This window comes from Staurois parvus, unplaced genomic scaffold (assembly GCF_062004578.1).
Source record: "Staurois parvus isolate SC_StPar_1 unplaced genomic scaffold, SC_StPar_1.0 ptg001117l, whole genome shotgun sequence".
NCBI classification, from domain to species: Eukaryota; Metazoa; Chordata; class Amphibia; order Anura; family Ranidae; genus Staurois; species Staurois parvus.
Genome location: NW_028318913.1, coordinates 34,693 through 58,769, shown reverse-complemented (window position 1 = coordinate 58,769; position 24,077 = coordinate 34,693). Strand labels below are relative to the sequence as shown.

At 42.1% G+C, this 24,077-nt stretch overlaps 2 protein-coding genes across 2 annotated transcripts in view; both read left to right on the top strand.

Moving 5' to 3' along the window:
- The window catches only part of LOC149440071 (F-box only protein 40-like), a 29,398-nt gene extending 23,343 nt beyond the window's left edge, over window positions 1–6,055 (top strand). The window contains exon 4 of the mRNA XM_089658973.1: window positions 5,140–6,055. Within this exon, the coding sequence (XP_089515099.1) occupies window positions 5,140–5,334 (195 nt within the window). The 3' untranslated portion in view covers window positions 5,335–6,055. The remainder of the gene's footprint in view (window positions 1–5,139) is intronic.
- Window positions 6,056–7,486: 1,431 nt separating this feature from the next.
- On the top strand, window positions 7,487–18,544 carry LOC149440070 (F-box only protein 40-like). Its single transcript, XM_089658971.1, has 2 exons — window positions 7,487–9,649; window positions 15,380–18,544. The coding sequence occupies exons 1-2, from the start codon at window positions 7,853–7,855 to the stop codon at window positions 15,572–15,574; spliced, it is 1,992 nt and encodes a 663-aa protein (XP_089515097.1). The 5' UTR covers window positions 7,487–7,852; the 3' UTR covers window positions 15,575–18,544.
- Window positions 18,545–24,077: the final 5,533 nt, after the last annotated feature.

Here is a 24,077-nt window from a genome sequence, read left to right as displayed (position 1 = left end):
CTCCCTGGTAGCCCGTCCCTCCCCTCATCTCCCTGGTAGCCCGTCCCTCCCCTCATCTCCCTGGTAGCCCGTCCCTCCCCTCATCTCCCTGGTAGCCCGTCCCTCCCCTCATCTACCTGGTAGCCCGTCCCTCCCCTCAGCTCCCTGGTAGCCCGTCCCTCCCCTCAGCTCCCTGGTAGCCCGTCCCTTCCCTCAGCTCCCTGGTAGCCCGTCCATTCCCTCATCTCCCTGGTAGCCCATCCCTCCCTTCATCTCCCTGGTAGCCCATCCCTCCCCTCATCTCCCTGGTAGCCCCTCCCTCCCCTCATCTCCCAGCCTCTTCGCCACCTTCCATTTCCTACTTTTCAACCCTGATGCTCCCTATTTACATCTCTTACCCTTTCCCCATTCTCTCTCATTTTCTTCTTCCATCCTTGGCCTCATCTTCCCCATTTCTATAAATTCCAAATGAAAAATGCACTTTGGAATACTCTTATGCAGGCCATAGATGGTTCGAAAATCGGCCGATTTTTCATCCGAAAGAATAATCGGACGATTTTCGCACTGTTAGTGGGGCAGTGGCATCGGCCGATTTTTGTGGTTCCTCCTCATTTCGTTTATCGGTCATGCTGGAAAATTCGTGAAAAACGGCTGAGTTTCGAAATCATTGGTGGCAACATCGGATTACAGAACGAAAGATGTTTCGTTTTTCGGTTGAAAAATCGGCCAATAAACGAACCGTCTATGGCCTGCATAACTCTCCTACTTCAGCCGTCCTAAGCGGTGCTGGTTAGTCATGCACTCCCATTATGTCCCTAGAAACTTTCTAAGGATCAGCCTGTTTCTTCAACAACACTCTGGTTTATGTATATGAACCCACATGGAAGAAAAATATATTTTAAATACTACAATTTTGGCCGTATTCAATATATTTAAAAAAATAAATAAATTATATATATATATATATATATATATATATATATATATATATACACACTCTGCATGTTGAAATGCATTTTTTACATATTACAAAATATATGGAAAATATTTTTTAAAATATATATTTTTTAAATATATTTAAAATATATTTCAAAATATATTTCAAAATATATTTTAAAAAAAAAAAAAAAAAAAAAAAAAAAAAAAATATATATATATATATATATATATATATATATATATATATATATATATATATATATAAACACTGCATGTTGAAATGCATTTTTTATATAATCACAAAATATATACAATTTTGGCCGTATTCAATATATTTCAATATATATATATATACACATATATACACTGCATACGACCATTTTGGCCGTATTCAATATATACACACATATATGAAAAACATATTTCAACATCCAGTATATATATATATATATATATATATATATATACTGGATGTTGAAATATGTTTTTTCATATATTACAAAATATATGAAAATAAGTATTTTTTTAAATGTATTCTTTAGATTTTTTTTAACATATAGGTAAAAATATATGTTAAAATTACTTTCTTATATTTGTAAATGCATTCCAAAAATGTAGATTAAATGTATCTTTAAAGACATCCAGTATAATTGGTTCCCACATGGAAGATAAATATATTTGAAATACTACAATTTTGGCCGTATTCAATATATTTAAAGAAAAAAAATATATATATATATACACACACACACACTGAATGTTGAAATGCATTTTTTCATATATTACAAAATATATGAAAAACTATTTTAAAAATACAGTGGGGCAAAAAAGTATTTCGTCAGCCACCAATTGTACAAGTTCTCCCACTTACAAAGATGAGAGAGGCCTGTAATTGGCATCATAGGGAGACCTCAACTATGAGAGACAAAATGAGAAAACAAATCCAGACAATCACATTGGCTGATCTGGAAAGAATTTATTTGCAAATTATGGTGTAAAATAAGTATTTGGTGAATATGAAAAGTTCCTCTCAATACTTTGTTATATATCCTTTGTTGGCAATGACAGAGGTCAGACGTTTCCTGGAAGTCTTCACAAGGTTGGCACACACTGTTGCTGGTATGTTGGCCCATCCTCCATGCAGATCTCCTCCTCCATGCAGATCTCCTCTAGAGCAGTGATGTTTTGGGGCTGTCGCTGGGCAACACGGACTTTCAACTCCCTCCAAAGGTTTTCTATGGGGTTGAGATCTGGAGACTGGCTAGGCCACTCCAGGACCTTCAAATGCTTCTTACGAAGCCACTCCTTCGTTGCCCGGGCGGTATGTTTGGGATCATTGTCATGTTGGAAGACCCAGCCACGTTTCATCTTCAATGCCCTTGCTGATGGAAGGAGGTTTGCACTCAAAATCTCACGATACATGGCCCCATTCATTCTGTCCTGTACATGGATCAGTCATCCTGGTCCCTTTGCGGAGAAACAGCCCCAAAGGATGATATTGCCACCCCCATGCTTCACAGTAGGTATGGTGTTCTTTGGATGCAACTCAGCATTCTCCCTCCTCCAAACATGACGAGTTGTGTTTCTACCAAACAGTTCTATTTTGGTTTCATCTGACCATATGACATTCTCCCAATCCTCTTCTGGATCATCCAAATGCTCTCTAGCAAACCTCAGAGGGGCCCGGATATGTACTGGCTTAAGCAGGGGGACACGTCTGGCACTGCAGCATCTGAGTCCCTGGCGGCGTAGTGTGTTACTGATGGTAGCCTTTGTTACGTTGGTCCCAGCTCTCTGCAGGTCATTCACTAGGTCCCCCCGTGTGGTCCTGGGATTTTTGCTCACCGTTCTTGTGATCATTTTGACCCCACGGGGTGAGATCTTGCGTGGAGCCCCAGATGGAGGGAGATTATCAGTGGTCTTGTATGTCTTCCATTTTCTAATTATTGCTCCCACAGTTGATTTGTTCACACCAAGCTGCTTGCCTATTGCAGATTCAGTCTTCCCAGCCTGGTGCAGGTCTACAATTTTGTTTCTGGTGTCCTTCGACAGCTCTTTGGTCTTCACCATAGTGGAGTTTGGAGTGTGACTGTTTGAGGTTGTGGACAGGTGTCTTTTATACTTATAACAAGTTCAAACAGGTGCCATTGATACAGGTAATGAGTGCAGGACAGAGGAGCCTCTTAAAGAAGAAGGTCCAGGTCTGTGAGAGCCAGAAATCTTGCTTGTTTGTAGGTGACCAAATACTTATTTTCCACCATAATTTGCAAATAAATTCTTTCCAGATCAGCCAATGTGATTGTCTGGATTTGTTTTCTCATTTTGTCTCTCATAGTTGAGGTCTCCCTATGATGCCAATTACAGGCCTCTCTCATCTCTGTAAGTGGGAGAACTTGTACCATTGGTGGTGACTAAATACTTTTTTGCCCCACTGTATATATTTTTTAAAAATATTCTTCAGATTTTTTTAACATATAAAAAAGTCATTTTAACATATGTTTCAAAATATATTTCAATAAATAAGTAAATATATATATATGTATATATACATGTGTGTGTGTATATATATATACTGTATGTTGAAATGCGTCTCCATTAAAAAATATATGAAAAATATTTTTAAAAATACATTTTCAAATATACTGTATGTCTTTAAAAATACATTTAATCTACAGTTTTGGAATGCATTTACAAGTATATGTAAAAATGACTTATTTATATGTCAAAAATGTTTTCAAGAAAATTAAAAAAAATATATATATATTTTTAAAAATGTTTTTCATATGTTTTGTAATATATAAAAAACACATTTCAACATGCAGTATATATATTGAAATATATTGAATACGGCCAAAATTGTAGTATTTCAAATATATGGCAATATATCTGGATAGAATATTTTTAAAGTATATTTCAAATCTATTTCTCTTCCATGTGGGAACCAATTGTCATGTTTACTACTAATACAGTTTCCCTGCTATACAATACACGTATGTCATGGCTCGGCACACTATTATGAAAGCTGTATGACAATATCTCACTCTCTGCTGTGTAATGTAACTAATTCTGAAGTATGAAGAAACAGAGTTTGCAGAATACAGAATCCCCCTTTAGGGCCCATTACTTTGCTGTGTATCAGCGTGCGTCGTGTCGCATCAAAGCATCCTATTCAGAATGCACAGATCTCCATTGTGTGACAGGGGGTGTAAATGTGTGACGGGGTGTAAATGTGTGACATGGGGTGTACATGTGTGACATAAGGTGCAAATGTATGACATAGGGTGTACATGTGTGACATAGGGTGTACATGTGTGACATGGGTTGTACATGTGTGACATGGGGTGTACATGTATGACATGGGGTGTACATGTGTGACATAAGGTGTAAATGTGTGACATAAGGTGTAAATGTATGACATAGGGTGTACATGTGTGACATAGGGTGTACATGTGTGACATAGGGTGTACATGTGTGACATAGGGTGTAAATGTATGACATAGGGTGTAAATGTGTGACAGGGGGTGTAAATGTATGACATAGGGTGTACATGTGTGACATAGGGTGTACATGTGTGACATAGGGTGTAAATGTATGACATAGGGTGTACATGTGTGACATGGGGTGTACATGTGTGACATGGGGTGTACATGTGTGACATGGGGTGTACATGTGTGACATAAGGTGTAAATGTGTGACATAAGGTGTAAATGTGTGACATAGGGTGTACATGTGTGACATAGGGTGTAAATGTATGACATGGGGTGTAAATGTGTGACAGGGGGTGTACATGTGTGACAGGGGGTGTACATGTGTGACAGAGGGTGTACATGTGTGACAGAGGGTGTACACGTGTGACGGGGTGTAAACGTGTGACGGGGTGTAAACGTGTGACAGGGGGTGTAAACGTGTGACAGGGGGTGTAAACGTGTGACAGGGGGTGTAAACGTGTGACAGGGGGTGTAAACGTGTGGCAGGGGGTGTAAATGTGTGACATGGGGTGTACACGTATGACAGAGAGTGTACATGTGTGACATAGGGTGTAAATGTGTGACATGGGGTGTACATGTATGACATAGGGTGTAAACATGTGACATAGGGTGTACACGTATGACAGAGGGTGTTGCTCTGGTGGTGATCCTATGATGACTTGTGGTGAAGGTTCTGGGTTTGTTCCTGACTTCCAGTCGGGTTCCTCACGTTTGCTGTCTGCTCTTCCTCCAGGTCTGGAACTTCAGCAGCCTCTTCTCTCCGGTCCATCGGTGGACCTTCAATGACATCTCCATGTCTGAACACCTCAAGGTTTGTCCTTTCAATTCCCCCGAGACAAAGAAGGAGCCTTTCCATCTGCCCAGCGTGTACACCACTCGGGAGGGCGAGAAGAAGAGCAGCCTGCTAAACCTGCCAAGGAAGTTGTAGGCGGGGCTCCGTGTGAAGCCAATCAACGAGCTCCTGGATAAAAGTTGTCTGAGAATTTATGGCAGACCAACCACACACGCGTGTTCTCTGTAGCCGACACTCAGCAGGGTTTAGTAAGCAATGTGAGGACATCTATGGAACCCGTGGTGAGGATGGGAGAAACCAGTAGGGGCCTGGAGAAATTCCATGTTCCACAATTCCATAATATATAGAAAATGGAAAAACCTCAAAAATAATAAAACCCCCAAAAAAGCAGCAACAATACTCTGAGATATACGACACGGTCAAAGCAATACATTGAAGATCGGCTGCGCTAATGATACATTGTGATGTGAGAAAATGTTCTACAAATGAATACCAATATAAATCAATAAGTGATCAGCGATAATCTCACAAAAAAAAATTAAAATTCCGAGAAAACGGGAATCCAAAAAAATGTGTGAAAGTGATCCCGCCACCTACAGAATATGGCGCTTCCCAGTTGGCACGGAATAGTCCATTTGCTGGTTCTCGGCATCTACTCGGTGACCCCTGTGTACAATTTACTGCGGTTGGAAGTTCATGATACATATGGCGAAGGAAATGCGTATTTGCTCCTCTGCTGATGTTGAATGTTCGCCCCTCACACAGAAATGATCGGTCTAACAATGGAATGTTCGCCCCTCACACAGAAATGATCGGTCTAACAATGGAATGTTCGGTGTAACACTGAGAGACAGAATACAACAACAAATTCAGCAGAAATGCGTCTAACAAATGATGACTGATCTGCATGTTCATGAGGGAAAGAAGGATTTGATCCCCTTCACAAAACATGACTTAGTACTTGGTGGCAAATCCCTTGTTGGCAATCAGAAAGGTCAGACGTTTCCTGGAGTTGGCCCCCAGGTTCGCACACATCTCAGGAGGGATTTTGGCCCACTCCTCTTGGCAGATCCTCTCCAAGTCATTAAGGTTTGGTGGCTGACATTTGGCAATTAGAACTTTCAGCTCCTCCACAGATTTTCTATTGGATTAAGGTCTGGAGACTGGCTAGGCCACTCCAGGACCTTAATGTGCTTCTTCTTGAGCCGCTCCTTTGTTGCCTTGGCCGTGTGTTTTGGGTCATTGTCATGCTGGAACAACCATACACGACCCATTTTCAATGCCCTGGCTGAGGGAAGAAGGTTCTCACCCAAGATTTGAGGGTACATTGCCCCGTCCATCGTCCCTTTGATGCGGTGCAGTTGTCCTGTCCCCTTAGCAGAAAAACACCCCCAAAGCAGAATGTTTCCCCCACCATGTTTCACAGTTGGGATGGTGTTCTTGGGGTCATAGGCAGCATTCCTCCTCCTCCAAACACGGCGAGTTGAGTTGATGCCAAAGAGCTGGATTTTGGTCTCATGTGACCACAACACTTCCCACCAGTCCTCCTCTGCATCATTCAGATGTTCAGTGGCAGACTTCAGACGGGCCTGGACATGTGCTTTCTTGAGCAGAGGGACCTTGCGGGCACTGCAGGATTTCAGTCCTTGTCGGCGTAGTGTGTCACCAATTGTTTTCTTGGTGACTGTGGTCCCAGCTGCCTGGAGATCATTGACAAGATCCTCACGTGTAGCTCTGGGATGATTCCTCACTGTTCTCATGATCATTGACACTCCACGAGGTGAGATCTTGCATGGTGCACCAGACCTAGGGAGACTGACACTTGTTTTGTGTTTCTTCCATTTGTGAATGATTGCACCAACTGTTGTCACCTTCTCACCAAGCTGCTTGGCCATAGTTTGGTAGCCCAGTCCAGCCTTGTGTAGGTCTACAATCTTGTCCCTGACATCCTTGGACAGCTCTTTGGTCTTTGCCATGGTGGAGAGTTTGGAATCTGATGGTTTGATTGCTCCTGTGGACAGGTGTCTTTTATACAGGTAACACAATGAGATTAGCAGCAATCCCTTTAAGAGACTGCTTCTAATCTCAGCTTGTTACCTGTATGAGAGACACCTGGGAGCCAGAAATCCTGCTGAATGATAGGGGATCAAATCCTTCTTTCCCTCATGAACATGCAGATCAGTCATCGTTTGTTAGACGCATTTCTGCTGAATTTGTTGTATTCTGTCTCTCAGTGTTACACCGAACATTCGATTTTTAGACCGATCATTTCTGTGTGAGGGGCGAACATTCAACATCAGCCGGGGAGCAAATACGCATTTCCTTCACTGTAAATACATACAGCAGCTGGAAGTCTTCCAGACCCGTACTTAGCATGCCACACAAAGACAAATATCTGATGCTAGGTCCAGGTCATCCAAAAAACCATACTGAAGCTGGGGGCAGGAGTTTCGCCATATAATATTGCATCAGCTTTAATCGATAATTGTATCTCAAATTGTGTGAAAGATTGGTCTTCCCTTACCGACTTACCAATATATGTTTTCTTTGAAAGGGGAAAGCGACAAAGCCACGTTCTGGTCAGCACAGGCACTGCCAGAACTGCTTCAGCAAACGATGCCAAGCTCCCATCAACACTGGTGTCTCCTGTGTGATGATAAGCTGCCCCTCGCACTGCGGCGCCACTTTCCATATGTGCAAGGAGGAGGAACATCAACTGCTGTGCCCTAACGAATGGGTGCCGTGCCTCAATTCAGTATTTGGATGCCCATTCTATATGAATAGGTGTAAGCAGGCCAAGCACCTCAAGGTCTGCCCAGCTAGTGTGGTCTGCTGTTCCATGGATTGGAACCGATGGCCCATTCTAGATCATGATCAAACGCTTTACGAGAATCTTCTGAAGGAGGAAGAAAGTGAGGAATGCCTGGACTTGGCCTTATCGCTAAGGGATCAAAAGATTCTCTTTAGATCTCTTAAACTGGCGGAACTTTTTCCAGAACTCTCCGAAGACCCTAAAAACACAATAAACTTGTCGAGGCCTGAGGAAGACCTGGAAGCCGGTGCTGTTGGAGGAAGTAATCTATCATCAAATGTAGCCAACGGTGTGGAACCTGGTGGCCTGACTCAGTTTGAGCGAGAAGCTCTGGCTCGGGGTCAACTCGACAATGATTTTGGTAATTTCTTCCAGTGGGAGGCTATGTTTAGCAAAGAGAAGAAAGCATCCGAATATCTAGAGAAAGCAGGTGATCAGAGCACCAGTGCATCAGCTGGAACCAGCAAAGCACCGGGTGGCAAACCAGATGCAGAAGGGAAAAATCCAGAAACTAATGAGGGCAAAGATGACAATGAATGCAATAGAAGATATCTGGAGCAAATGGAGAAGACTGGCCTTGCTCCATGGCAAGAGGGGGTCTTGGAAAGACTGAAAAATGAAGTGGATTGCGGCAGTTACAACATGTACATTGTGCACCATGGCAGCATGCTTATCCGATTTGGACAGATGGCGGCATGCACTCCCAAAGAGAAGGACTTTGTGTACGGAAACCTGGAAGCCCAGACGGTAAAGACTGTGTGCACCTTCAAAATACCAACAAGCTACTGTGGCCGTAGAGCCCAACTCGGGGAAGAGAATCCCAAGAAGGAGAGAGGTGAGCAATTGGTGGACACATCTGACCTTGGCCTTCCAGAAGAAGACTTGTCACAAGCTAAAACTATTTATACAATCTTGATGTGTGCCCTGGAGAGGGAGCTTAAAGGTCACGAGGTGTCACAGATGAAGGCCCTAGATGGGCTGCTCATCGATTTTGGAACTCAAACTTATAATTTCGGTCAAGATCCCTTCACTAAAAGAACAGTTTTATGGGATCTTATTACCGAAAAGGAAATGAGACATTTGGGTCTTAAACTGGATATTCTGAGTGAGAGTGTATGTGGCAGACATAACAAGAGCAATTCGTCCTTCACCTTTTCGTGCCAACTCTTCTTCCGTAGAGATGAGTTCTCCTCACATTATAAAAATGCCCATTGTGACATACAGTCCAGTCTTGGTGGCTGGTTCCAGCAACGTTGCCCACTTTCCTACTTGGGCTGCACCTTTTTACAAAATCGCTTTCGTCCTGCAGGAGTGAGGTCACAGGTCATCTACAGCAAACAGCTCAAGACGTTTGCCGTGAAGCCACTGATGGACTGCAGTCTGTATCAGGGAGTAAGACCCAACCTTTCAAGGAGCAATCGAGGAAAGAGCAAAGACTCACTCTCCAACCTTCCACTTGAGATTCTACAACACATTGGTGGGTTCTTGGACAGCTTCAGTCTCTGCCAGTTTTCCCAAGTCTCTACCCTCATGAGAGATGTCTGTGCCTCATTATTGCAAGAGAGGGGGATGGTCCATCTCCTCTGGGAGAAGAAGACTTATTCTCATGGTGGAAGTTCATGGAGGTGTCGGAAAAAGGTAAGTGTTTTGTTTGAGTGGTTGTGAATGAATACAAGGCTTCCCCTGACTGGCTGAGGTGGAGATCACAATGGCATTTGCAGAGTGGAAAGGAGGTGGAGATCATGATGTCATATGCACTCCTGAAGGCCTGCATCTCCCAGAAATGGAAAAACTCTTCCCCACCTAAGATGCCCATGTGGCTCAATAAGGTGAAGGAAATCAGGAGAATGGAAGACCTTATCCTTTCTTCTCATATTGTGAAATCCACCTTTGACCTTGGTTCTACTGGACTGCGGTCACCTTCTCAGCGCGGAGTAAAGCCCTAATGCTCAGCTGTACTGAACCCACACTGTTGTCCTCTCATCACAGAATTCAGGGGAAATCCTGTGCTTCCCATTGTTCTTCCCTTTCCTCATTTCCCTGGTAGCCCGTCCCTCCCCTCATCTCCCTGGTAGCCCGTCCCTCCCCTCATCTCCCTGGTAGCCCGTCCCTCCCCTCATTTCCCTGGTAGCCCATCCCTCCCCTCATCTCTCTGGTAGCCCGGTCCTTCCCTCATCTCCCTGGTAGCCCGTCCCTCCCCTCATCTCCCTGGTAGCCCGTCCCTCCCCTCATCTCCCTGGTAGCCCGTCCCTCCCCTCATCTCCCTGGTAGCCCGTCCCTCCCCTCATCTCCCTGGTAGCCCGTCCCTCCCCTCATCTCCCTGGTAGCCCGTCCCTCCCCTCATCTACCTGGTAGCCCGTCCCTCCCCTCAGCTCCCTGGTAGCCCGTCCCTCCCCTCAGCTCCCTGGTAGCCCGTCCCTTCCCTCAGCTCCCTGGTAGCCCGTCCATTCCCTCATCTCCCTGGTAGCCCATCCCTCCCTTCATCTCCCTGGTAGCCCATCCCTCCCCTCATCTCCCTGGTAGCCCCTCCCTCCCCTCATCTCCCAGCCTCTTCGCCACCTTCCATTTCCTACTTTTCAACCCTGATGCTCCCTATTTACATCTCTTACCCTTTCCCCATTCTCTCTCATTTTCTTCTTCCATCCTTGGCCTCATCTTCCCCATTTCTATAAATTCCAAATGAAAAATGCACTTTGGAATACTCTTATGCAGGCCATAGATGGTTCGAAAATCGGCCGATTTTTCATCCGAAAGAATAATCGGACGATTTTCGCACTGTTAGTGGGGCAGTGGCATCGGCCGATTTTTGTGGTTCCTCCTCATTTCGTTTATCGGTCATGCTGGAAAATTCGTGAAAAACGGCTGAGTTTCGAAATCATTGGTGGCAACATCGGATTACAGAACGAAAGATGTTTCGTTTTTCGGTTGAAAAATCGGCCAATAAACGAACCGTCTATGGCCTGCATAACTCTCCTACTTCAGCCGTCCTAAGCGGTGCTGGTTAGTCATGCACTCCCATTATGTCCCTAGAAACTTTCTAAGGATCAGCCTGTTTCTTCAACAACACTCTGGTTTATGTATATGAACCCACATGGAAGAAAAATATATTTTAAATACTACAATTTTGGCCGTATTCAATATATTTAAAAAAATAAATAAATTATATATATATATATATATATATATATATATATATATATACACACTCTGCATGTTGAAATGCATTTTTTACATATTACAAAATATATGGAAAATATTTTTTAAAATATATATTTTTTAAATATATTTAAAATATATTTCAAAATATATTTCAAAATATATTTTAAAAAAAAAAAAAAAAAAAAAAAAAAAAAAAAATATATATATATATATATATATATATATATATATATATATATATATATATATATAAACACTGCATGTTGAAATGCATTTTTTATATAATCACAAAATATATACAATTTTGGCCGTATTCAATATATTTCAATATATATATATATACACATATATACACTGCATACGACCATTTTGGCCGTATTCAATATATACACACATATATGAAAAACATATTTCAACATCCAGTATATATATATATATATATATATATATATATACTGGATGTTGAAATATGTTTTTTCATATATTACAAAATATATGAAAATAAGTATTTTTTTAAATGTATTCTTTAGATTTTTTTTAACATATAGGTAAAAATATATGTTAAAATTACTTTCTTATATTTGTAAATGCATTCCAAAAATGTAGATTAAATGTATCTTTAAAGACATCCAGTATAATTGGTTCCCACATGGAAGATAAATATATTTGAAATACTACAATTTTGGCCGTATTCAATATATTTAAAGAAAAAAAATATATATATATATACACACACACACACTGAATGTTGAAATGCATTTTTTCATATATTACAAAATATATGAAAAACTATTTTAAAAATACAGTGGGGCAAAAAAGTATTTCGTCAGCCACCAATTGTACAAGTTCTCCCACTTACAAAGATGAGAGAGGCCTGTAATTGGCATCATAGGGAGACCTCAACTATGAGAGACAAAATGAGAAAACAAATCCAGACAATCACATTGGCTGATCTGGAAAGAATTTATTTGCAAATTATGGTGTAAAATAAGTATTTGGTGAATATGAAAAGTTCCTCTCAATACTTTGTTATATATCCTTTGTTGGCAATGACAGAGGTCAGACGTTTCCTGGAAGTCTTCACAAGGTTGGCACACACTGTTGCTGGTATGTTGGCCCATCCTCCATGCAGATCTCCTCCTCCATGCAGATCTCCTCTAGAGCAGTGATGTTTTGGGGCTGTCGCTGGGCAACACGGACTTTCAACTCCCTCCAAAGGTTTTCTATGGGGTTGAGATCTGGAGACTGGCTAGGCCACTCCAGGACCTTCAAATGCTTCTTACGAAGCCACTCCTTCGTTGCCCGGGCGGTATGTTTGGGATCATTGTCATGTTGGAAGACCCAGCCACGTTTCATCTTCAATGCCCTTGCTGATGGAAGGAGGTTTGCACTCAAAATCTCACGATACATGGCCCCATTCATTCTGTCCTGTACATGGATCAGTCATCCTGGTCCCTTTGCGGAGAAACAGCCCCAAAGGATGATATTGCCACCCCCATGCTTCACAGTAGGTATGGTGTTCTTTGGATGCAACTCAGCATTCTCCCTCCTCCAAACATGACGAGTTGTGTTTCTACCAAACAGTTCTATTTTGGTTTCATCTGACCATATGACATTCTCCCAATCCTCTTCTGGATCATCCAAATGCTCTCTAGCAAACCTCAGAGGGGCCCGGATATGTACTGGCTTAAGCAGGGGGACACGTCTGGCACTGCAGCATCTGAGTCCCTGGCGGCGTAGTGTGTTACTGATGGTAGCCTTTGTTACGTTGGTCCCAGCTCTCTGCAGGTCATTCACTAGGTCCCCCCGTGTGGTCCTGGGATTTTTGCTCACCGTTCTTGTGATCATTTTGACCCCACGGGGTGAGATCTTGCGTGGAGCCCCAGATGGAGGGAGATTATCAGTGGTCTTGTATGTCTTCCATTTTCTAATTATTGCTCCCACAGTTGATTTGTTCACACCAAGCTGCTTGCCTATTGCAGATTCAGTCTTCCCAGCCTGGTGCAGGTCTACAATTTTGTTTCTGGTGTCCTTCGACAGCTCTTTGGTCTTCACCATAGTGGAGTTTGGAGTGTGACTGTTTGAGGTTGTGGACAGGTGTCTTTTATACTTATAACAAGTTCAAACAGGTGCCATTGATACAGGTAATGAGTGCAGGACAGAGGAGCCTCTTAAAGAAGAAGGTCCAGGTCTGTGAGAGACAGAAATCTTGCTTGTTTGTAGGTGACCAAATACTTATTTTCCACCATAATTTGCAAATAAATTCTTTCCAGATCAGCCAATGTGATTGTCTGGATTTGTTTTCTCATTTTGTCTCTCATAGTTGAGGTCTCCCTATGATGCCAATTACAGGCCTCTCTCATCTCTGTAAGTGGGAGAACTTGTACCATTGGTGGTGACTAAATACTTTTTTGCCCCACTGTATATATTTTTTAAAAATATTCTTCAGATTTTTTTAACATATAAAAAAGTCATTTTAACATATGTTTCAAAATATATTTCAATAAATAAGTAAATATATATATATGTATATATACATGTGTGTGTGTATATATATATACTGTATGTTGAAATGCGTCTCCATTAAAAAATATATGAAAAATATTTTTAAAAATACATTTTCAAATATACTGTATGTCTTTAAAAATACATTTAATCTACAGTTTTGGAATGCATTTACAAGTATATGTAAAAATGACTTATTTATATGTCAAAAATGTTTTCAAGAAAATTAAAAAAAATATATATATATTTTTAAAAATGTTTTTCATATGTTTTGTAATATATAAAAAACACATTTCAACATGCAGTATATATATTGAAATATATTGAATACGGCCAAAATTGTAGTATTTCAAATATATGGCAATATATCTGGATAAAATATTTTTAAAGTATATTTCAAATCTATTTCTCTTCCATGTGGGAACCAATTGTCATGTTTACTACTAATACAGTTTCCCTGCTATACAATACACGTATGTCATGGCTCGGCACACTATTATGAAAGCTGTATGACAATATCTCACTCTCTGCTGTGTAATGTAACTAATTCTGAAGTATGAAGAAACAGAGTTTGCAGAATACAGAATCCCCCTTTAGGGCCCATTACTTTGCTGTGTATCAGCGTGCGTCGTGTCGCATCAAAGCATCCTATTCAGAATGCACAGATCTCCATTGTGTGACAGGGGGTGTAAATGTGTGACGGGGTGTAAATGTGTGACATGGGGTGTACATGTGTGACATAAGGTGCAAATGTATGACATAGGGTGTACATGTGTGACATAGGGTGTACATGTGTGACATGGGTTGTACATGTGTGACATGGGGTGTACATGTATGACATGGGGTGTACATGTGTGACATAAGGTGTAAATGTGTGACATAAGGTGTAAATGTATGACATAGGGTGTACATGTGTGACATAGGGTGTACATGTGTGACATAGGGTGTACATGTGTGACATAGGGTGTAAATGTATGACATAGGGTGTAAATGTGTGACAGGGGGTGTAAATGTATGACATAGGGTGTACATGTGTGACATAGGGTGTACATGTGTGACATAGGGTGTAAATGTATGACATAGGGTGTACATGTGTGACATGGGGTGTACATGTGTGACATGGGGTGTACATGTGTGACATGGGGTGTACATGTGTGACATAAGGTGTAAATGTGTGACATAAGGTGTAAATGTGTGACATAGGGTGTACATGTGTGACATAGGGTGTAAATGTATGACATGGGGTGTAAATGTGTGACAGGGGGTGTACATGTGTGACAGGGGGTGTACATGTGTGACAGAGGGTGTACATGTGTGACAGAGGGTGTACACGTGTGACGGGGTGTAAACGTGTGACGGGGTGTAAACGTGTGACAGGGGGTGTAAACGTGTGACAGGGGGTGTAAACGTGTGACAGGGGGTGTAAACGTGTGACAGGGGGTGTAAACGTGTGGCAGGGGGTGTAAATGTGTGACATGGGGTGTACACGTATGACAGAGGGTGTACATGTGTGACATAGGGTGTAAATGTGTGACATGGGGTGTACATGTATGACATAGGGTGTAAACATGTGACATAGGGTGTACACGTATGACAGAGGGTGTTGCTCTGGTGGTGATCCTATGATGACTTGTGGTGAAGGTTCTGGGTTTGTTCCTGACTTCCAGTCGGGTTCCTCACGTTTGCTGTCTGCTCTTCCTCCAGGTCTGGAACTTCAGCAGCCTCTTCTCTCCGGTCCATCGGTGGACCTTCAATGACATCTCCATGTCTGAACACCTCAAGGTTTGTCCTTTCAATTCCCCCGAGACAAAGAAGGAGCCTTTCCATCTGCCCAGCGTGTACACCACTCGGGAGGGCGAGAAGAAGAGCAGCCTGCTAAACCTGCCAAGGAAGTTGTAGGCGGGGCTCCGTGTGAAGCCAATCAACGAGCTCCTGGATAAAAGTTGTCTGAGAATTTATGGCAGACCAACCACACACGCGTGTTCTCTGTAGCCGACACTCAGCAGGGTTTAGTAAGCAATGTGAGGACATCTATGGAACCCGTGGTGAGGATGGGAGAAACCAGTAGGGGCCTGGAGAAATTCCATGTTCCACAATTCCATAATATATAGAAAATGGAAAAACCTCAAAAATAATAAAACCCCCAAAAAAGCAGCAACAATACTCTGAGATATACGACACGGTCAAAGCAATACATTGAAGATCGGCTGCGCTAATGATACATTGTGATGTGAGAAAATGTTCTACAAATGAATACCAATATAAATCAATAAGTGATCAGCGATAATCTCACAAAAAAAAATTAAAATTCCGAGAAAACGGGAATCCAAAAAAATGTGTGAAAGTGATCCCGCCACCTACAGAATATGGCGCTTCCCAGTTGGCACGGAATAGTCCATTTGCTGGTTCTCGGCATCTACTCGGTGACCCCTGTGTACAATTTACTGCGGTTGGAAGTTCATGATACATATGGCGAAGGAAATGCGTATTTGCTCCTCTGCTGATGTTGAATGTTCGCCCCTCACACAGAAATGATCGGTCTAACAATGGAATGTTCGCCCCTCACACAGAAATGATCGGTCTAACAATGGAATGTTCGGTGTAACACTGAGAGACAGAATACAACAACAAATTCAGCAGAAATGCGTCTAACAAATGATGACTGATCTGCATGTTCATGAGGGAAAGAAGGATTTGATCCCCTTCACAAAACATGACTTAGTACTTGGTGGCAAATCCCTTGTTGGCAATCAGAAAGGTCAGACGTTTCCTGGAGTTGGCCCCCAGGTTCGCACACATCTCAGGAGGGATTTTGGCCCACTCCTCTTGGCAGATCCTCTCCAAGTCATTAAGGTTTGGTGGCTGACATTTGGCAATTAGAACTTTCAGCTCCTCCACAGATTTTCTATTGGATTAAGGTCTGGAGACTGGCTAGGCCACTCCAGGACCTTAATGTGCTTCTTCTTGAGCCGCTCCTTTGTTGCCTTGGCCGTGTGTTTTGGGTCATTGTCATGCTGGAACAACCATACACGACCCATTTTCAATGCCCTGGCTGAGGGAAGAAGGTTCTCACCCAAGATTTGAGGGTACATTGCCCCGTCCATCGTCCCTTTGATGCGGTGCAGTTGTCCTGTCCCCTTAGCAGAAAAACACCCCCAAAGCAGAATGTTTCCCCCACCATGTTTCACAGTTGGGATGGTGTTCTTGGGGTCATAGGCAGCATTCCTCCTCCTCCAAACACGGCGAGTTGAGTTGATGCCAAAGAGCTGGATTTTGGTCTCATGTGACCACAACACTTCCCACCAGTCCTCCTCTGCATCATTCAGATGTTCAGTGGCAGACTTCAGACGGGCCTGGACATGTGCTTTCTTGAGCAGAGGGACCTTGCGGGCACTGCAGGATTTCAGTCCTTGTCGGCGTAGTGTGTCACCAATTGTTTTCTTGGTGACTGTGGTCCCAGCTGCCTGGAGATCATTGACAAGATCCTCACGTGTAGCTCTGGGATGATTCCTCACTGTTCTCATGATCATTGACACTCCACGAGGTGAGATCTTGCATGGTGCACCAGACCTAGGGAGACTGACACTTGTTTTGTGTTTCTTCCATTTGTGAATGATTGCACCAACTGTTGTCACCTTCTCACCAAGCTGCTTGGCCATAGTTTGGTAGCCCAGTCCAGCCTTGTGTAGGTCTACAATCTTGTCCCTGACATCCTTGGACAGCTCTTTGGTCTTTGCCATGGTGGAGAGTTTGGAATCTGATGGTTTGATTGCTCCTGTGGACAGGTGTCTTTTATACAGGTAACAACATGAGATTAGCAGCACTCCCTTTAAGAGACTGCTTCTAATCTCAGCTTGTTACCTGTATGAGAGACACCTGGGAGCCAGAAATCCTGCTGAATGAAAGGGGATCAAATCCTTCTTTCCCTCATGAACATGCAGATCAGTCATCATTTGTTAGACGCATTTCTGCTGAATTTGTTGTTGTATTCTGTCTCTCAGTGTTACACCGAACATTCCATTGTCAGACCGATCATTTCTGTGTGAGGGGCGAACATTCAACATCAGCAGGGGAGCAAATATGCATTTCCTTCACTGTGTGTATATATATATATATATATATATATATATATATATATAGACTGTATGTTGAAATGCATTTTTATTGCAAAATATATGAAAAATATTTTTAAAAATACATTTTCAAATAGACACATTTGTTTCAGCTTCTCTAGCAGAGGGTCAATACCATGCGGAAGGTGCAAAATTCTGGGATCACTTTCGGTGCTTGAAGTGGGATCAGGTTGCCACAAGAAGCTCATACAACTTCTCATAGGACTCTGAATTTATGAATATTTGATTCACATTTTCTTGGACTTGAATTATTTTAATTTTTTTTTTGTGTGACTATCAATGCTCACTTATTTTTGGTATTCATTTGTATTCCCAGAATTCCCTAGCTTGGATTACACGAAAGGCTCTAAGGAAGGTATATACAGAGAGTTGTAGAGTAGCAAATGTCTGAATAAAAAAAGAATTATTTATTACTTTAGGACATATAGGAAATTGCTGCATTTTTTTGAAGTTACAAGAAATAATTTTAGACTGGCGCATGTATTTAGTGTAAAAGAAATTGTAAATTCTGTATAAAACTGTATTCTGTTTTGTATGTTTTCCCCTATGTATTGCACCCGGCACTAACAATGTTTTGATTACGTTTGCCTTCTTTCAAGTCCTGATTAGAAATTCACCTGCCTATGTAACGCCCCTTGTTACCATAAAAAAATTGTAATATTAATGTGATACCTATGTAATCATGTGTATAAAAAAACTTCAATTGAGCCAAATAAACAGAACAGCAATTTGGAAAGATGTTGGGTGTATCTTTTTTGTCTCTGTTCCCTCCCATATGGAAGAAAAATATATTTGCAATATATTTTAAATCTATTCTCCCCAAATATTTGACATATATTATATGCTACAATTTTGGCCGTATTCAATATATATATATATATATATATATATATATATATATATATATATATATATTTATATATATATTTATTGAGAAAAAAATATATATATATTTATGTATTTATTGAAATATATATATATATATATATATATATATATATATATATAATATATTTCAATAAATATATAAATAAATAAATATATATATACTCAATATATTTCAATAAATAAATATATATATATATATATATATATATAAATATAGTGAATGTATGTATGTATATGTGTATATATATATATATATATATATATATATATATACTCAATATATTTCAATAAATATATATATATGTATTTATTTATTGAAATATATTGAGTATATATATATATTTATGTATTTATTTATTGAAATATATATATATATATATATATATATATACACACACACACACACTGTATGTTGAAATGCGTTTTTATTACAAAGTATATGAGAAATATTTTTAAAAATACATTTCAAATTAACTGTATGTCTTTAAAAATACAAATCTACATTTTTGGAATGCATTTACAAATATATGTAAAAATATATGTTAAAAAGACTTTTTTTATATTTTAAAAAAATTCTGAAGGATATATTTTAAAAAAATTAAGTGTATATTGATTGATTTGTGTGAAAGGTATAGCGTCTACAAACTATGGAATATATACTGGAATTTACACACCTATAGATGCTATATTAGTAATGGTGGTGATCGGCAGCTTATAGTGGGACTGTAATAGTGTGGTGGGCAATCTGGCATTAACAGACACCGGCAGGGACTAACTGACTGAATGACACTGATTTCCCTAGTGATACTAATACAGTGATCAGCTATAATACTGTACACTATACTAGGTGGAAGGGGTTAACATCAAGGGGAACTCAGGGGGTTAACTGTGTGTGAGAAGAAACAGCCAGATCACTCTCTGTGTACAGAGTTCTGTGTGTTAGTAAACACAGAACTCTGTGCTGTGATTGGCCACAGCCGATCAGCAGGTATACAGCTGAAATCATTGGCTGAAACCTGCTGATAAACTCATGCTGTGTCCAATCACAGCAGAGGTTAGAAGGGGGTGTGCTCTAAAAAACTGGGAAACAGGCGGCAATGTACGGGTATGTTGCCTAGCCTGTAGCTGCCACCCACCCGCAGTAAATGTACCGTGGGCGGCAGCAAGGGGTTAAAATGAGCTCATCCAACCACACACAGGAACAGAACTACAAACTTCTCATTGGGTGATATAGAAGCCCAGTAACCCTCCACAAAATGGAGGGTTACCATTTCTGGTGATGTGGGGAATCAGCTTATACCCTACTATATATGTGGTGGTCGCATATGGCCCTTCTGGACCTCCAACTGTAGTCTTCATCATGAGATTATGGGTTGTCCATGGCCTGAGACCCCAGAGGTGGCCCTGCTTTTAGTCATCCCTGGGTCCATAGCTCGTCCTAAAAAGGGTACCTTTCACTTCCTCATTGCTGCCTCACGTGCCCCGATCCCTAGACACTGGAAGACAACCACCATACCTTCCACAAAGGAATGGGTAGCGGAAGAGTTAACAGCCACTTTATATGAGAGGTACTTGAAATTTGTCCAATATGTGTAGCGCCACCACTATTGAGGGCCGTTGGATTTGAATTGGGTCCCCTTAAGCTCTGCACAGCCAGGCAACACTCATTTTCTACATTTTCTCACAGTAAAACAGTCCTTGAGCTTGAATTTACTGTTTTTATTGATGGTTAACAACTTGGCTGGGGTCTAGGCATAGATGGGATGCCCGAGGAACTGCAACACCTTCTTAGCAAACACTGTACAAAATGTGGACCAAAAATCAGCAACAGTCTGTTTAAGGAGTACTGAAGTTCCCTCTGGTGTACCTCCTCAGACCCCAGATGAACCTCTTCTCATTCACCCAGCTGTCCTGAGGATGTCCCTGGGTAAGGGATTCCAGAACTTACTGTAGAGGAGAACTAGTTGGGTCTTCCACCTGACCACCCTCTCCCTTCTGTGCCCCGGGGGGGTGTAGAAGAACTCACACTGTCCTGTCCTGTTATCTTGGTGGGTTGCAGCTGCTTTCAGACCTTTCACTTGGTTGGCTTCTTCCCGGCTGCCAGGTTGTCCTACCTAGGAGACTGTGGTACATTGGAGGTCCTTCCATCCAGCACCAGCCCTATGGGCAGGCTCCCTCCCAGGCTCCACACCAGCACTTTCCTTCAGTCCATCTTCCACCTGACTCCCCTCTCAGGCTCTCCCACATTTGAGGGTTGTTTTTGGCCACCATGCCCGGCCTCCTGCCTGAAGATTGGCCAAGTTCCCTTAAACATGCAAATCTAGGCCTCCTCCCCTCCTCCACCCCTCTTCTAAGAAGTTCCTGTAGTTTCTAGAAGAGTGTGAGGGCTCCTGAAGCCCTGACATGTAGAGCCTTCCAGCCTTTCCTGAGGTAACCTCACTGCCTCACTCCCAAGCTGAATCATCCAACGCTTCTAGCATGCCTCTTACAGCAAAAATCCTAGCTAACAGTAGAGGGTGCTACATCTGCTTTACCTGGATTGACTTTTCCATGTCCTCGAAACACCAGTCATTCCTGTGATAGCCTCTTGGAGCGCGGAGTGGTGACACTGGGTTCCTGACAGAATCCCAGTCGTGGGCCCTTTTCCTCCCCCCACATTTTTTTTTATTCTTCTACCCTTTTTTTTTTACTTTCCTTTGTTCCTGGTCTCTGGGTGGTCTTCATGGGCCTTCTTACATATACAGCGCCTTGAAAAAGTATTCATAGCCCTTGAAATTTTCCCCATTTCGTCTTGTTACAACCAAAACTGTCAATATATTTTATTGGGATTGGATGTGATGGACCGACACAAAGTAGCACATAATTGTGAAGTGGAAGGAAAATGAGAAATGGTTTCCAACATTTGTAACAAATAACTCTGTGAAAAGTGTGGCAGCATTTGTATTCGGCCCCCCCGGAGTCCATACTTTGTAGGACCCCCTTTTGGCTGCAATTCCAGCTGCAAGTCTTTTTGGGGATGTTTCTTTGCACATCTAGAGGGACATTTCTGCCCATTCTTCTTTGCAGAATCCCTCAAGTTCTGTCAGATTGGATGGTGAGCGTCTGGGAACAGCAATTTTCAAGTCTTGTCACAGATTCTCCATTGGATTTGGGTCTGGACTGTGACTGGGCCATTCTAACACATGAAGATGCTTTGATTGGAACCATTCCATTGTAGCTCTGGCTGGATGTGTCGGGTCGTTGTCCTGCTGGAAGGGGAACCTCCTCCCTGGTCTCAAATCTTTTGCAGTCTTTTTACAGGTTTTCTTCTAAGATTGCCCTGTATTTGGCTCCATCCATCTTCCCATCAACTCTGACCAGCTTCCCTGTCCCTGCTGAAGACAAGCATCCCCACCACATGATGCTGCCACCACCATGTTTCACGGTGGGGATGGTGAGTTCAGGGTGATGGGCAGTGTTAGTTTTCCCCCACACATAGCGTTTTGGTTGCATTTTGGTCTCCTCTGACCAGAGCCCCTTCTTCCACATGTTTGCTGTGTCCTCCACATGGCTTCTCACAAACTGCAAACGGGACTTCTTATGGCTTTCCTCCAACAATGGCTTTCTTCTTGTCACTCTTCCATAAAGGCCAGATTTGTGGAGTGACGACTAATAGTTGTCCTGAGGACAGATTCTCCCCCCTGAGCTGTGGATCTCTGCAGCTCCTCCAGAGTTCCCATGAGCCTCTTGGCTGCTTCTCTGATGAATGCTCTCCTTGCCCAGCTGGTCAGTTTAGGTGGACGGCCATGTCTTGGTAGGTTGGCAGTTGTGCCGTACTCTTTCCATTTTCGGATGATGGATTGAACAGTGCTCCGTGAGATGGTCAAAGCTTGGGATTTTTTTTAGAACCTAACCCTGCTTTAAACTTCTCCACAACTTTATCCCCGACCTGTCTGGTGTGTTCCTCGGCCTTCATGATGCTGTTTGTTCACTAATGTTCTCTAACAAACCTCTGAGGGCTTCACAGAACAGCTGGATTTATACTGAGATTACATGACACACAGGGGGACTCTATTTAGGTGACTTCTGAAGGCAATTGGTTCCACTAGATTTTAGTTAGGGGTATCAGAGTAAAGGCTGGATACAATTGCCGCCACACTTTTCACAGATTTATTGGTCACAAATGTTGAAAACCATTTCTCATTTTCCTTCCACTTCACAATGATGTGCCACTTGGTGTCGGTCTACCACATCCAATCCCAATAAATACATTGACGGTTTTGGCTGTAACATGAAAAAAATTTGGAAAATTTCAAGGGGTGTGAAGACTTTTACAAGGCACTGCAGGTGATAGGATGAGCTCTGTCTAGCGTTAGAGAAACATATAACTCACCTTCCTGTAACAAAACAAATTCTGAAAACAAAAAAAATTGTAATGACTTTAAGAAATGTAATAATTTAAATGGCGAATCGAAATGAAACAAAACAAACTGGAGGGTGCAAAATCTGGCGCTGCTCTGCAGAAGAACCAATCAGCTTCCAGGTTTTATTGTCGATGCTTAATTGAACAAGCTGAAGTCAGAAGCTGATTGGCTGCCATGCAGAGCTGCACCAGATTCTGAGAGCTCCAGTGTTAGGAAATCTCCCAATAAGTATCATTTCTCACTGCTGTCTAGTTCCCCTGTTATCAGTCAATTCTGATGAGTTTTCCTGACACCAAAAAGGTAAAAAGGTGACAGAGGAGGGCACAGCCTGTGATTGACAGCCTCAGCTCTGTTCCAGTGTGCTGTGTGAAGGAGGGGGGGTCCCTTCCCTCCAATCAGCTCTCAGAGCTCTTGTGCAGTGTGTAACTGCAGCTCCCCGCCCCCTGCTTTGTAGGTCTGTGAAAAGTCTTTTTTATCTCTGAGTTTTACAAGGATGTACAGGACAAATGGCTACAGATAAAAAGGTACAACGTATGTAGGAGGATGTGTGTCATCTCTGTGACTCACCTGAGGCCAGTCACTGCACTGGGTATATGGAAGGGTTTACATCCCCAGAAAGGGTCAGCCATTGCTGACTGTCCATGGCTAATGCGCCATTCCTACAGGCACAATTTGTGGTCAGAATCCAGTGAGCTTCACAGAATATTTTGAGTTGAAACCGGGGTACCTGAGCAGTTCACAATACCGTGTACCACGGGAGCCACTGACAGACATCATCTGCCAAGGCAACGCACCTCCACAAAAAACAAAGCCGTATTAAACCCAAAACTGTAACATATTGCGGCTTACCAATCATTAGATGTGGCGGCTGCATTCATTTTCTTTTTTTAGGCTTTTCCCCCTCTGTATTCACCTGGTGATCTGGCCAGTAACACACCGTCTGTATTAAAGCGCCCCCTCTCTGGATGAAGGAGCACA